Source organism: Cherax quadricarinatus, chromosome 13, assembly GCF_038502225.1.
Source record: "Cherax quadricarinatus isolate ZL_2023a chromosome 13, ASM3850222v1, whole genome shotgun sequence".
Classification (NCBI taxonomy): domain Eukaryota; kingdom Metazoa; phylum Arthropoda; class Malacostraca; order Decapoda; family Parastacidae; genus Cherax; species Cherax quadricarinatus.
In genome coordinates this window covers 33,923,831-33,939,755 of record NC_091304.1, presented here as the reverse complement: position 1 = coordinate 33,939,755, position 15,925 = coordinate 33,923,831, and the positions used below count along the sequence as shown (strand labels likewise).

Here is a 15,925-nt window from a genome sequence, read left to right as displayed (position 1 = left end):
ACCCAGTGGTGCATTGTGGGAACGCCATCTTAGTAAACAATGTCCACCATGCCTCGCAGTAAGAAGCTCCTCACTCCTCGGCGAATTGGGACACTTTTGTTCCCCAGTGACAGTTCTAATACAGACGGAAGTGCCAGTGAAGATGAGTTTCAAGGTTTTGGTGAGGTTTTGACCGAAACTAATGATCATAATATCGGTAATAGTGAGGAAAACCCAGATGACCCTCAGCCTTCCACCTCTGGTGCTGGGCCGTCTTGTTCACGTTCAGTTGTACCAGAATCCAAGAGGAAACTTCTATTTTCCCAAATCCCAGACTCAGATGAGAGCATGTGTGATGATAGTGATAGTGAATATGAACTACAAGCTCTTCAAACTAGTTCCAGTAGTGATAGTGAAGTGCAATATTCCCCAGTGAAGTGTCAGTATATACGACGATATATGCGCTCTGGTAGTGTGCCATATGCTATTCCAAGGGGAAGGAGTGCATCTCGGAGTACATCCCGTGGCTGTACAACAGGAACAGACAGTGAAAATGACAATGATACTGTTGCAATTGGGATGGAAAATGTGCGTGGTGGTAGTGGTGCTGGCGGTGAGGCACCAGCAGTGGGCCATGCTGCCACCGACGCTGCCACCCACGCTGCTGCCTCAGCTGATCTACAACAAAGGCCACCATCCCCCACCCACCCACCACACCAGCCTCCACAACCACAACCTCCACAACCACAACCTCCACAACCACAACCTCCACAACCACAACCACCTGTCATTGTTCAGTACCCACCAGCAGACCACACCTGGGATTGGCAGGAAGCTGTCAATTTTGTTCCAAATCCCCCCAATTTGATGACAGCCAAAGTGGAATACGGCCATCTTGTACACTTGGGAACAATGCCACTGAACTGGAATGTTTCGAGTTATTCTTTGACGAACCCCTGATGGAAAGTATTGTCATGGAAAGCAACACATACTACGAGTATACCATGGCAAACACATTACTTTCACCAAAATCATGTCTACACCAGTGGAAGGAGGCAACTGTGGCTGAGATGTATCTTTTCTTTGCCACAATAATGCTTATGCCACATGTGTATAAGCACAAAGTGAAATCATACTGGTCAACAGACTGCCTGATTGCAACCCCAGGTTTCAGTGATATAATGCCAGTGAATCGATTTGTGCTAATGTTACGTATGCTTCACTTCTCAGACAAAACCAGGCCTGACAGAACTGACAGGTTATATAAGATTAGGAATGTGTTTGTGTATCTGAAAGAGAAATTCAGTGCGCATTTTTATCCCTTCAGGAAGCTTGTAATTGACGAGTCTTTGATTCTGTTCAAAGGAAGACTCTCTTTCAAGCAGTACATACCAAGCAAGAGGAAATGCTTTTGTATAAAGTTGTTTGTGCTTTGTGATTGTTACAGTGGTCTGGTATTGGATATTATTGTGTACACTGGAAGTTATACATTGCAAAATACCAGGAAGTTATTGGGCATCTCAGGTGATGTGGTTAGAACAATGATAGAACCATACCTTGGTAAGGGGCATATATTATACGTATACAGATAACCGGTACACAAGCCCCTCACTCAGTGATTTTTTTGCGAGTGAACATGACAGATGTGTGTGGCACAGTGCGTGCAAATCGGAAACATATTCCCAGGTTTGACGCTGGCACTCGTAGAGGTGAGGTGCAGGCGTTTGCTGCCAAAGACATCATGGCATTTCGGTGGCATGACAAACGAGATGTCACACTGTTGTCATCAGTTCACCCTAATGAAATGGCAGACAGTGGCAGGCAGCATAGAGAGAACAATGAACCCATTCTAAAACCTGCAGCTGTGATTGATTACACCTTCAACATGCATTCAGTGGACAAATGTGACATGCAGATTGGGTTTGCTGATTGTGTTCGCAAGAGTTATAAGTGGTACATCATACTGTTTTTCCATCTTCTGGACATTTCCATGCTCAATGCTTATAATATGTATAAGATGAGGACCAGAAACAAACCACAGTACGGCGAATTCTGTTTGTCTGTCATCAGACGAATAGTATTCAAGTACCAAGGAACAGCATCTGCAATTGTCCGCCCACCAAATTATCAACAACTACCTGCTCGTCTGAAGCATGGTGATCACTTCCTGGTAAAACTGCCTGCTACTGCTTTCATGAAAAAGGCTCAGAAGAGGTGTTACGTCTGTGCACATACAAAAAACGCCCACAACAACGCAGAGACACTCGTTTTATGTGTGAGGAATGTAAAACACCACTGTGCATGACACCATGTTTCAAAGACTTCCACAGGCTGCAGAACTTCTAGAAACATTCCCTGTCACTGTATATGTGTATATAAAATATAGAAAAATAGTAATAAACAACATTTCATATTGTTTGTTTGTGTAAATATTTTCTATAAACAAAATAATGACAACAGTGTTTATGCCCTTATTGTGTAGTATTGAAAAAGAAATAACTTACAAAATAATGATCATGTTGGCCTCAGAGGCCATAAAAGTTACTCAGAAAAAGAAAAATTGAAAAATAATTGAAAATAGTACATAAAAAAGTAAATAGAAAAATACCGGGTGACGGCAGTCGGCGATGTTACCAGATGTTGTTCAATTTTGGCAAACTTCACGCCTCCATATCTCGGAAAGTATTGACGGTAAAATTTTTTTGTTTAGCCTATAATTTTTAGAAAAAAAAAAAAATTCCTAAGAAAAAATATTTTTTTTTTTTTTTGAAATTTGGCCGACCCTGAGAACGAGTTTCTGAGAGGGTCTGTCGACCCTCAAAGGGTTAACTGCACACCTTCTAATTTCCACACCCTGAATTTTCTGCATAATATTTACACCACACATTGCCCTTAGACAGGACATCTCCACTGCCTCCAACCGCCTCCTTGCTGCTGCATTCACAACCCAAGCTTCACACCCATGTAAGAGTGTTGGTACTACTATGCTTTCATACATTCCCTTCATTGCCTCCATAGATAATGTTTTTTGTCTCCACATATACCTCAACGCACCACTCACCTTTTTTTCCTCATCAATTCTATGATTAACCTCATCCTTCATAAATCCATCCGCCGACATGTCAACTCCCAAGTATCTGAAAACATTCACTTCTTCCATACTCCTCCTCCCCAATTTGATATCCAATTTTTCTTTATCTAAATCATTTGATACCCTCATCACCTTACTCTTTTCTATATTCACTTTCAACTTTCTACCTTAACACACACACTCCCAAACTCATCCACTAACCTTTGCAATTTTTCTATATATATACATTATAAAATATTTAGATAGGAATTTCTACTAATTCTATAAATATTGATAATTAAGTTTAGGATATAAAATATAATCAGTGATATGAATCAGGTTTATAATGAATGTAAAATTTATAATATTAGGAGGGTGTGTGTGCATGTGAGTGAGCTGGCGAGCTAGCTAGCTAGCTAGTTAGCTGGTGAGCTAGCTAGCTAGCTAGTTATCTGGTGAGCTAGCTAGCTAGCTAGTTATCTGGTGAGCTAGCTAGCGAGCCAGCTGGTTAGTTAGCTAGTTAGAGGTCACAAGAGGTTTGTTCCTAACATGGTGGAAATGGATGTTTAATTGTTTATGTTAGCAGTCACAAGAGGTTTGTTCCTAGCATGGTAAATATGTAAACTGCTAAACAATTTTTATATGCAAAGTGATTTTAGTAACTGTTTTCAAGGTTTGTTTTTCAATTTATTTAAGCATTCTTCTAAAAATCTGTCATCCAACTATAACTATTAACTGACATCTAGGTGAGTACAAATTGGAAGCTTGTCTGTCTCACACTCAGCAGATGGAGGGTCAGGCCTCCATCACCACATCTTGTGCCAAATACCCCTCGTGGGTTTAGTACTTAACGTGAATTAAATTAAATTAAATTAAATTGCAGTTTAAACACTTCAGTGCATGCTACATATATAGGCACCTAGAATAGATTCAAGAAGAAAGTCATATATTGTGAAAACCACTTTGTATTACTACCAAGTAACAGTTAGATCTTACTTGCCTCATACTGTATTATTTTATATAAACATAAATGGCCCTGAAGCCACAGAGGCAGCACTAAGAGTTTTCTGAATTCAGTTTTGCTATTGCCTCAATATCACCTTGTTTGTACACCACTCTAGTGTGACTCTATACCCACAGGTGTGTAGAACTTGATTGCTGGGATGGTAAAGGTGAAGATGAAGAACCTATCATCACTCACGGGAAGGCCATGTGCACAGACATTCTCTTTAAGGAAGCTATCATTGCTATTCGTGACTGTGCTTTTGTTACCTCAGAATATCCAGTTATTCTATCATTTGAGAATCATTGCTGCAAGAAGCAGCAATACAAGTTAGCAAAATACTGTGATGACTACTTTGGTGATCTACTCTCAAAGGAGCCCCTGCCTGATAGTCCAGTAAGTTCCCACTACTTTTCATACAACCACTCATTCATTTCTCTATTGTTCATTCAGTAATACAGTGCATGTATTGATTTTGCAATTATTGAACTGTGGTATATTTTTTTCTTAATTAAAAATGAGAAGCTGCATTAATATATAATGGTGAAGTTTTTTTTTTTATCAAACCTGCCATATCCCACCAAGGCAGGGTGACCTAAACAGAAAAACAAAAGTTCCTCTTTTTAAATTTAGCTATGTATACAAGAGAAGGGGGTTACTAGCCCCTTCTTCTCGGCATTTTAATTGCCTCTTACAATGCACATGGCTTATGAAGGGAGAATTCTGTTCCACGTGACCATGGAGATAAGAGGAATAAAGCAAGAACTAGTAAGAAAGTAAAAGAAAACTCGGAGGGGTGTGTATATACTACTATCAACATACCAGCCGTATTCCATCGAAGTGGGGTGGCCCAAAACGAAAAACTTAGGTTTCTCCTTTCAAATTTAGTAATATATACAGGAGAAGGGGTTACTAGCCCCTTGGTCTCGGCATTTTAGTCACCTCTTACGACACGCATGGCTTAGGGAGGAAGAATTCTGTTCCACTTCCCCATGGAGATAAGAGGAAATAAACAAGAACAAGAACTAGAAAGAAAATAGTAGAAAACCCAGAGGGGTCTTCTTTTCTTTCAACACACCGGCTGTATCCCACCGAGGCGGGGTGGCCCAAAAGGAAAAAAGAAAGTTTCTCCTTTTACATTTAGTAATATATACAGGAGAAGAGGTTACTAGCCTCTTGCTCCCGGCATTTTAGTTGCCTCCTACAACACGCATGGCTTACGGAGGAAGAATTCTGTTCCACTTCCCCATGGAGATAAGAGAAAATAAACAAGAAGAACAAGAACTAGTAAGAAAATATTAGAAAACCCAGAGGGGTGTGTATATATATGCTTGTACATGTATGTGTAGTGTGACCTAAGTGTAAGTAGAAGTAGCAAGATGTACCTGAAATCTTGCATGTTTATGAGATAGAAAAAAGACACCAGCAATCCTATCATCATGTAAAACAATTACAGGCTTCCATTTTACACTCACTTGGCAGAACGGTAGTACCTCCCAGGGCGGTTGCTGTCTACCAACCTACTACCTAGGGTGTGTATATACATATATACTTATACAGTGGTCCCTCAATAATCGTCCGGCCTGAAAGTCGTCCATTTTGGAAATAGTTCCGTTATTTCGTCTAAACATTGGCTCTCAAATGGTCCGTTAACTCGCTAATCGTCCTTCGTCCGGGACGCGTACTCACGCTCTGAGCCGCCTGGGCCTGCCTTCGCAGCCAGTGTTTACCAGTGAGCGACGGTCTTCTCACTTGCTCCTACGAAATATTTCATAATACAGTATTTCATTGATTTTAGTGCTTGCAAGTGCTAAATAAGCTACCATGGCTCCAAAGAAAGCTTCTAGTGCCAGCCATTTGGTAAAGAATGTGAGAAACACATATAATTTATGAAAAAGTTTGTAGAAAAATACAAAGGTGGTTGTGGTAGAGTGGAAGCAGTTGTGATAGTGGTAGTGATGGTGGTAGAAGGTAGTAGTGATGGTGGTAACAGTTGTAATAGTGGTAGAAGGTGGTAGTGATGGTGGTAGAGGGTTCTTTTTTTAGTGATTTAGTGATTCTACCAACTCCTCCAATGTTGTTGGAGTTATATAGGGCTACAGAAAGCACCGCCGCCTCAGCTGCTGCTTCACCACCATTATGGACGGCTTACTCTCAGTGGCCCTTGTACACCCAACAACAACACAACACAACACCTCTCGTGACATACATAATGACTTATTTTATTCATTCTATAATATACAGTGGACCCCCGCATAACGATTACCTCCGAATGCGACCAATTATGTAAGTGTATTTATGTAAGTGCGTTTGTATGTGTATGTTTGGGGGTCTGAAATGGACTAATCTACTTCACAATATTTCTTATGGGAACAAATTCGGTCAGTACTGGCACCTGAACATACTTCTGGAGTGAAAAAATATCGTTAACCGGGGGTCCACTGTATTCCATGTTTCTATGTTATTAATATTGTTTATTATGTCATATTAGTTGAATTGAGATAGATAAATAAGCCATAGAGTTGATATTAGTGTCATATTCTCCAACAATTAACTTGCCATCCCTCCCTCACACAAACAAGTCTCCAATAAGAACATAAGAAAGGAGAAACACTGCAGTAGTCCTGCTGGCCCATACTAGGCTGGTCCTTCACAAATCCAACCCACTAACAGAACAAATGCTACCCAAACAATAAGCTCAGGTGCAAGTCTGACTCAAATCCAACCCCTCTCACTTACGTATATATCCAACCTAAATTTGAAACTACTCAATGTTTTAGCTTTGATCACCCTACTAGGCAGACCTTTCCACTCATCAACTACCACTATTACCAATGTTCATTTATACATTTTATTAGTGCTTTACATTTATTTGGCATTTTTTTCTGCATGTAAATCTATATTTATGCTAGGGAAGTGACCCCTGAAGTGACCTAGAGTCCTTATGGAGGGGGATTCCCCTTCCAAACAATAACCTCTCTTCCCTCTCTCCTCCTCCCTGTCTTCCATTCATCAACAACAGCCTTCATGTTGAATGTTCATTCTTTTGTGCATGTAAATCTATCTTTTAGGTAAAAAAAAAAATTTTTGTTGATACTTCTGGGTGTCTGGAATGAATTAATTGGATTTACATTATTTCTTATGGGGAAAATTGATTCGAAAATCGTCTATTTCGATAATAGTCCTACTTCCAGGAATGGATTAAGGACGATAATTGATGGACCACTGTACACATATTGTAGTAGTAGGTTGGTAGACAGCAATCACCCAGGGAGGTACTACTGTCCTGCCAAATGAGTGTAAAACGAAAGCTTGTAATTGTTTTACATGATGGTAGGATTGCTGTTTTTTTTTTTTTTTCTGTCTCATACACATGCAAGATTTCAGGTACATCTTGCTACTTCTACTTACACTTAGGTCACACTACACATACATGCACAAGCATATATATACACACTCCTCTGGGTTTTCTTCTATTTTCTTTCTAGTTCTTGCTCTTGTTTATTTCCTCTTATCTCCATGGGGAAGTGGAACAGAATTCTTCCTCCGTAAGCTATGCGTGTTGTAAGAGGCGACTAAAATGCCGGGAGCATTTTAGTCGCCTAAAATTTAAAACGAGAAACTTCTGCTTTTCTTTTTGGGCCACCCCACCTCGGTGGGATACGGCTGGTGCGTTGAAAGAAAGAAAAGGATTGCTGGTGTCTTTTTTCTGTTTGATAAACACACAAGATTTTAGATACGTCTTGCTACTTCTACTTACACTTAGGTCACACTACACATACATGTTCACGTTTATGTATGCACACTCATCTGAGTTTTCTTTGATTTTATCTTAATAGTTTTTGTTCTTATTGCTTTTCCTTTTATATCCATGGGGAAGTGGAATAAGAGTCTTCCCTCTGTAAGCTATGCATGTTGTTAAAGTCAACTAAAATGCCAGGAACAATGGGCTAGTAACCCCTTTTCCTGTATAGCCTACTAAAAAGAAAAAGAAGAAAACAGTCGAGGTGGGATGTTTGAATGTGCGTGGATGTTTTGCGAATGATAAGAAAGAGATGATTGTGGATGTTAATGAATGAGAAGAAGCTGGATGTCCTGGCTTTAAGTGAAACAAACCTGAAGGGGGTGGGAGAGTTTCACCGGGCAAAAATAAATGGGATTAGGTCAGGGGTTTCAAATAGAGTTAGAACTAAAGAAGGAGTAACAATAATGTTGAAGGATAAGTTATGGCAGGAAAAGAAGGAATATAAATGTATAAATTCAAGGATTATGTGGAGTAAAATAAGGGTTGGATGTGAAAAGTGAGTTACAGTAAGCATTTATGCACCTGTAGAAGAGAGTGAGAGTGAGAGTGAGTGAGTGAGTGAGTGAGTGAGTGAGTGAGTGAGTGAGTGAGTGAGTGAGTGAGTGAGTGTGTGTGTGTGTGTGTGTGTGTGTGTGTGTGTGTGTGTGTGTGTGTGTGTGTGTGCGCTCACCTACTCATCTAGTTGAGGTTGCAGGGGTTGAGTCCAAGCTCCTGGCCCCGCCTCTTCGCTGGTCACTATTAGGTCACTCTCCCTGAACCGTGAGCTTTATCATACCTCTGCTTAAAGCTATGTATGGATCCTGCCTCCACTACATCGCTTCCCAAACTATTCCACTTCCTGACTACTCTGTGGCTGAAGAAATACTTCCTAACATCCCTGTGATTCATCTGTGTCTTCAACTTCTAACTGTGTCCCCTTGTTGCTGTGTCCCATCTCTGGAACATCCTGTCTTTGTCCACCTTGTCAATTCCTCTCAGTATTTTGTATGTTGTTATCATGTCCCCCCTATCTCTCCTGTCCTCTAGTGTCGTCAGGTTGATTTCCCTTAACCTCTCCTCGTAGGACATACCTCTTAGCTCTGGAACTAGTCTTGTTGCAAACCTTTGCACTTTCTCTAGTTTCTTTGTGCTTAGCTAGGTGTGGATTCCAAACTGGTGCTGCATACTCCAATATGGGCTTAACATACACAGTGTACAGGGTCCTGAACGATTTCTTATTAAGATGTCGGAATGCCGTTCTGAGGTTTGCTAGGCGCCCATGTGCTGCAGCAGTTATTTGGTTGATTTGCGCTTCAGGAGATGTGCCTGGTGTTATACTCGCCCCAAGATCTTTTTCCTTGAGTGAGGTTTGTAGTCTCTGGCCCCCTAGACTGTACTCCATCTGCAGTCTTCTTTGCCCTTCCCCAATCTTCATGACTTTGCACTTGGTGGGGTTGAACTCCAGGAGCCAATTGTTGGACCAGGTCTGCAGCCTGTCCAGATCCCTTTGTAGTTCTGCCTGGTCTTCGATCGAATGAATTCTTCTCATCAGTTTCATGTCATCTGCAAACAGGGACACTTTGGAGTCTATTCCTTCTGTCATGTCATTCACAAATACCAGAAACAGCACTGGTCCTAGGCCTGACCCCTGTGGGACCCCGCTGGTCACAGGTGCCCACTCTGACACCTCGCCACGTACCATTACTCGCTGCTGTCTTCCTGACAAGTATTCCCTGATCCATTGTAGTGCCTTCCCTGTTATCCCTGCTTGGTCCTCCAGTTTTTGCACTAATCTCTTGCGTGGAACTGTGTCAAACACCTTCTTGCAGTTCAAGAAAATGCAATCCACCCACCCCTCTCTCTCTTGTCTTACTGCTGTCACCATGTCATAGAACTCCAGTAAGTTTGTGACACAGGATTTCCCGTCCCTGAAACCATGTTGGCTGCTGTTGATGAGATCATTCCTTTCTAGGTGTTCCACCACTCTTCTGATAATCTTCTCCATGACTTTGCATACTATACATGTCAGTGACACTGGTCTGTAGTTTAGTGCTTCATGTCTGTCTCCTTTTTTAAAGATTGGGACTACACTTGCTGTCTTCCATGCCTCAGGCAATCTCCCTGTTTCGATAGATGTATTGAATATTGTTGTTAGAGGTACACATAGCACCTGTGCTCCCTCTCTCAGGACCCATGGAGAGATGTTATCCGGCCCCATTGCCTTTGAGATATCTAGCTCACTCAGAAGCCTCTTCACTTCTTCCTCGGTTGTGTGTACTGTGTCCAGCACTTGGTGGTGGTGTGCTCCACCTCTCTGTCTTTCTGGAGCCCCTTCTGTCTCCTCTGTGAACACTTCTTTTAATCTCTTGTTGAGTTCCTCACATACTTCACGGTCATTTCTTGTCTCTCCTCCTTCCTTCCTTAGCCTGATTACCTTGTGTGTGTGTGTGTGTGTGATTGATTGATTAATTGATTAATTGATTGATTGATTGATTGAATTTGGGAAATGTTGAGTGAGTGTGTGGGGAGTTTTGAACCAAGTGTGAGAGTACTTGTGGTTGAGGATTTTAATGCCAAAGTGGGTAAAAATGTTGTGGAGGGAGTAGTAGGTAAATTTGGGGTGCCAGGGCTATAGGAAAATGGGGTGCCTTTAAATGAGCTATGTGTAGAAACAGGTTTGGTAATAAGTAATACATATTTTATGAAAAAGAGGATAAATATGTATACTACAAGGTATGATATAGCATGTAATGAAAGTAGTTTGTTAGATTATGTATTGGTGGATAAAAGATTGATGGGGAGGCTTCAGGATGTACGTGTTTATAGAGGGGCAACTGATATATCAGATCATTATTTAGTTGTAGCTACAGTTAGAGTAAGAGGTAGATGGGACAAAAGGAAAATGGCAACAAGTAAGAGAGAGGTGAAAGTGTATAAACTAAGGGAGGAGGAAGTTAGGGTGAGATATAAGCAACTATTGGCAAAAAGGTGGGCTAGTGCAAGTATGAGTAATGGGGCTGTTGAAGAGGGTTGAAATAGTATTAAAAATGGAGTATTACAATGTGGGACAGAAGTTTGTGGCTATAGGAGGGTGAGTGCAGGAGGAAAGAGGAGTGATTGGTGGAATGATGTAGTAAAGGGTGTGAGAAAAGGGAAAAAGGTAGCTTATGAGAGGTTTTTACAAAACAGAAGTGTTATAAGAAGAGCAGAGTATATGGAGAGTAAAAGAAAGGTGAAGAGAGTGGTGAGAGAGTGCAAAAGGAGAGCAGATGATCAAGTGGGAGAGGCACTGTCAAGAAATTTTGATGAAAATAATTTGGAGTGAGATAAACAAGTTAAGAAAACCTAGGGAACGAATAGATTTGTCAGTTAAAAACAGAGTAGGGGAGTTAGTAGACGGGGAGCTAGAGATATTGTGTAGATGGCGGGAATATTTTAGGAACTTTTAAATGTCAGTAAAGAAATCGGGGAGGTAATTTCATGCACAACATCTTTTAGGAATGAAGAAGAGCAGGATGTGAGTGTGGGGAAGGTGTGTGAGGCATTACGTAGAATGAAAGTGAGTAAAACAATATGGAACTGATGGGATCATTACAGAAATGTTAAAAGCAGGGGGGGATATAGTGTTGGAGTGGTTGGTATTTTTTTTTTTATTATTTTTTTTTTTTATTATCACACCGGCCGATTCCCACCAAGGCAGGGTGGCCCGAAAAAGAAAAACTTTCACCATCATTCACTCCATCACTGTCTTGCCAGAAGGGTGCTTTACACTACAGTTTTTAAACTGCAACATTAACACCCCTCCTTCAGAGTGCAGGCACTGTACTTCCCATCTCCAGGACTCAAGTCCGGCCTGCCGGTTTCCCTGAATCCCTTCATAAATGTTACTTTGCTCACACTCCAACAGCACGTCAAGTATTAAAAACCATTTGTCTCCATTCACTCCTATCAAACACGCTCACGCATGCCTGCTGGAAGTCCAAGCCCCTCGCACACAAAACCTCCTTTACCCCCTCCCTCCAACCCTTCCTAGGCCGACCCCTACCCCGCCTTCCTTCCACTACAGACTGATACACTCTTGAAGTCATTCTGTTTCGCTCCATTCTCTCTACATGTCCGAACCACCTCAACAACCCTTCCTCAGCCCTCTGGACAACAGTTTTGGTAATCCCGCACCTCCTCCTAACTTCCAAACTACGAATTCTCTGCATTATATTCACACCACACATTGCCCTCAGACATGACATCTCCACTGCCTCCAGCCTTCTCCTCGCTGCAACATTCATCACCCACGCTTCACACCCATATAAGAGCGTTGGTAAAACTATACTCTCATACATTCCCCTCTTTGCCTCCAAGGACAAAGTTCTTTGTCTCCACAGACTCCTAAGTGCACCACTCACTCTTTTTCCCTCATCAATTCTATGATTCACCTCATCTTTCATAGACCCATCTGCTGACACGTCCACTCCCAAATATCTGAATACGTTCACCTCCTCCATACTCTCTCCCTCCAATCTGATATTCAATCTTTCATCACCTAATCTTTTTGTTATCCTCATAACCTTACTCTTTCCTGTATTCACCTTTAATTTTCTTCTTTTGCACACCCTACCAAATTCATCCACCAATCTCTGCAACTTCTCTTCAGAATCTCCCAAGAGCACAGTGTCATCAGCAAAGAGCAGCTGTGACAACTCCCACTTTCATACATTTATTAAACAAAAATACCAACATAGGTAGTAGGTTGGTAGACAGCAACCACCCAGGGAAGTACTACCGTCCTGCCAGATGACTGTGAAACAAAAACCTGTAACTGTTTTGCATGATGGTAGGATTGCTGGTTTCTTTTTCTGTCTCATAAACACGCTAAGATAACAGGGATATCTTGCTACTCCTACTTACACTTTGGTCACACTTCACAGACACGCACATGCATATATATATATACATACATCTAGGTTTTTCTCCTTTTTCTAAATAGCTCTTGTTCTTTTTTATTTCTTCTATTGTCCATGGGGAAGTGGAAAAGAATCTTTCCTCCGTAAGCCATGCGTGTCGTATGAGGCGACTAAAATGCCGGGAGCAATGGGCTAGTAACCCCTTCTCCTGTATACAATTACTAAAAAAGAGAAGAAGAAAAACTTTATAAAACTGGGTTGCTTAAATGTGCGTGGATGTAGTGCGGATGACAAGAAACAGATGATTGCTGATGTTATGAATGAAAAGAAGTTGGATGTCCTGGCCCTAAGCGAAACAAAGCTGAAGGGGGTAGGAGAGTTTCATTGGGGGGAAATAAATGGGATTAAATCTGGAGTATCTGAGAGAGTTAGAGCAAAGGAAGGGGTAGCAGTAATGTTAAATGATCAGTTATGGAAGGAGAAAAGAGAATATGAATGTGTAAATTCAAGAATTATGTGGATTAAAGTAAAGGTTGGATGCGAGAAGTGGGTCATAATAAGCGTGTATGCACCTGGAGAAGAGAGGAATGCAGAGGAGAGAGAGAGATTTTGGGAGATGTTAAGTGAATGTATAGGAGCCTTTGAACCAAGTGAGAGAGTAATTGTGGTAGGGGACTTGAATGCTAAAGTAGGAGAAACTTTTAGAGAGGGTGTGGTAGGTAAGTTTGGGGTGCCAGGTGTAAATGATAATGGGAGCCCTTTGATTGAACTTTGTATAGAAAGGGGTTTAGTTATAGGTAATACATATTTTAAGAAAAAGAGGATAAATAAGTATACACGATATGATGTAGGGCGAAATGACAGTAGTTTGTTGGATTATGTATTGGTAGATAAAAGACTGTTGAGTAGACTTCAGGATGTACATGTTTATAGAGGGGCCACAGATATATCAGATCACTTTCTAGTTGTAGCTACACTGAGAGTAAAAGGTAGATGGGATACAAGGAGAATAGAAGCATCAGGGAAGAGAGAGGTGAAGGTTTATAAACTAAAAGAGGAGGCAGTTAGGGTAAGATATAAACAGCTATTGGAGGATAGATGGGCTAATGAGAGCATAGGCAATGGGGTCGAAGAGGTATGGGGTAGGTTTAAAAATGTAGTGTTAGAGTGTTCAGCAGAAGTTTGTGGTTACAGGAAAGTGGGTGCAGGAGGGAAGAGGAGCGATTGGTGGAATGATGATGTAAAGAGAGTAGTAAGGGAGAAAAAGTTAGCATATGAGAAGTTTTTACAAAGTAGAAGTGATGCAAGGAGGGAAGAGTATATGGAGAAAAAGAGAGAAGTTAAGAGAGTGGTGAAGCAATGTAAAAAGAGAGCAAATGAGAGAGTGGGTGAGATGTTATCAACAAATTTTGTTGAAAATAAGAAAAAGTTTTGGAGTGAGATTAACAAGTTAAGAAAGCCTAGAGAACAAATGGATTTGTCAGTTAAAAATAGGAGAGGAGAGTTATTAAATGGAGAGTTAGAGGTATTGGGAAGATGGAAGGAATATTTTGAGGAATTGTTAAATGTTGATGAAGATAGGGAAGCTGTGATTTCGTGTATAGGGCAAGGAGGAATAACATCTTGTAGGAGTGAGGAAGAGCCAGTTGTGAGTGTGGGGGAAGTTCGTGAGGCAGTAGGTAAAATGAAAGGGGGTAAGGCAGCCGGGATTGATGGGATAAAGATAGAAATGTTAAAAGCAGGTGGGGATATAGTTTTGGAGTGGTTGGTGCAATTATTTAATAAATGTATGGAAGAAGGTAAGGTACCTAGGGATTGGCAGAGAGCATGCATAGTTCCTTTGTATAAAGGCAAAGGGGATAAAAGAGAGTGCAAAAATTATAGGGGGATAAGTCTGTTGAGTGTACCTGGTAAAGTGTATGGTAGAGTTATAATTGAAAGAATTAAGAGTAAGACGGAGAATAGGATAGCAGATGAACAAGGAGGCTTTAGGAAAGGTAGGGGGTGTGTGGACCAGGTGTTTACAGTGAAACATATAAGTGAACAGTATTTAGATAAGGCTAAAGAGGTCTTTGTGGCATTTATGGATTTGGAAAAGGCGTATGACAGGGTGGATAGGGGGGCAATGTGGCAGATGTTGCAAGTGTATGGTGTAGGAGGTAGGTTACTGAAAGCAGTGAAGAGTTTTTACGAGGATAGTGAGGCTCAAGTTAGAGTATGTAGGAAAGAGGGAAATTTTTTCCCAGTAAAAGTAGGCCTTAGACAAGGATGTGTGATGTCACCGTGGTTGTTTAATATATTTATAGATGGGGTTGTAAGAGAAGTAAATGCGAGGGTCTTGGCAAGAGGCGTGGAGTTAAAAGATAAAGAATCACACACAAAGTGGGAGTTGGTATTTTTGTTTAATAAATGTATGAAAGAGGGGAAGGTACCTAGGGATTGGCAGAGAGCTTGTATAGTTCCTTTATGTAACGGGAAGGGGGACAAAAGAGATTGTAAAAATTATAGGGGAATAAGTTTACTGAGTATACCAGGAAAAGTGTACGGTAGGGTTATTATTGAAAGAATTAGAGTTAAGAGTAGGATTTCGGATGAGCAAGGAGGCTTTAGAGTGGGTAGGGGATGTGTAGATCAAGTGTTTACATTGAAGCATATATGTGAACAGTATTTAGATAAAGGTAGGGAAGTTTTCATTGCATTGATGGATTTAGAAAAGGCATATGATAGAGTGGATAGGGGATCAATGTGGCAGATGTTGCAAATATATATGGAATAGGTAGTAAGTTACTAAATGCTGTAAAGAGTTTTTATGAGGATAGTGAGGCTCAGGTTAGGGTGTGTAGAAGAGAGGGAGATTACTTCCCAGTAAAAGTAGGTCTTAGACAGGGATGTGTAATGTCACCATGGTTGTTTAATATATTTATAGGTGGGGTTGTAAAAGAAGTAAATGCTAGGGTGTTGGGGAGAGGGGTGGGATTAAATTATGGGGAATCAAATACAAAATGGGAATTGAGACATTTACTTTTTGCTGATGATACTGTGCTTATGATAGATTCCAAAAAAAAGTTGCAAAAGTTAGTGGACAAGTTTGGGAAGGTGTGTAAAGGTAGAAAGTTGAAAGTGAACATAGATAAGAGTAAGGTGATGAGGGTATCAAATGATTTAGATAAAGGAAAATTAGATATCAC

At 40.9% G+C, this 15,925-nt stretch overlaps 1 protein-coding gene across 3 annotated transcripts in view; it reads left to right on the top strand.

The window, feature by feature from the left end:
• LOC128688722 (1-phosphatidylinositol 4,5-bisphosphate phosphodiesterase-like) overlaps window positions 1–15,925 on the top strand; it is a 224,259-nt gene that overhangs the window by 19,223 nt on the left and 189,111 nt on the right. For all 3 annotated transcript variants that reach the window (XM_070084641.1, XM_070084640.1, XM_070084642.1), the window contains exon 5: window positions 4,190–4,448. In XM_070084641.1, the coding sequence (XP_069940742.1) occupies window positions 4,190–4,448 (259 nt within the window). The remainder of the gene's footprint in view (window positions 1–4,189; window positions 4,449–15,925) is intronic.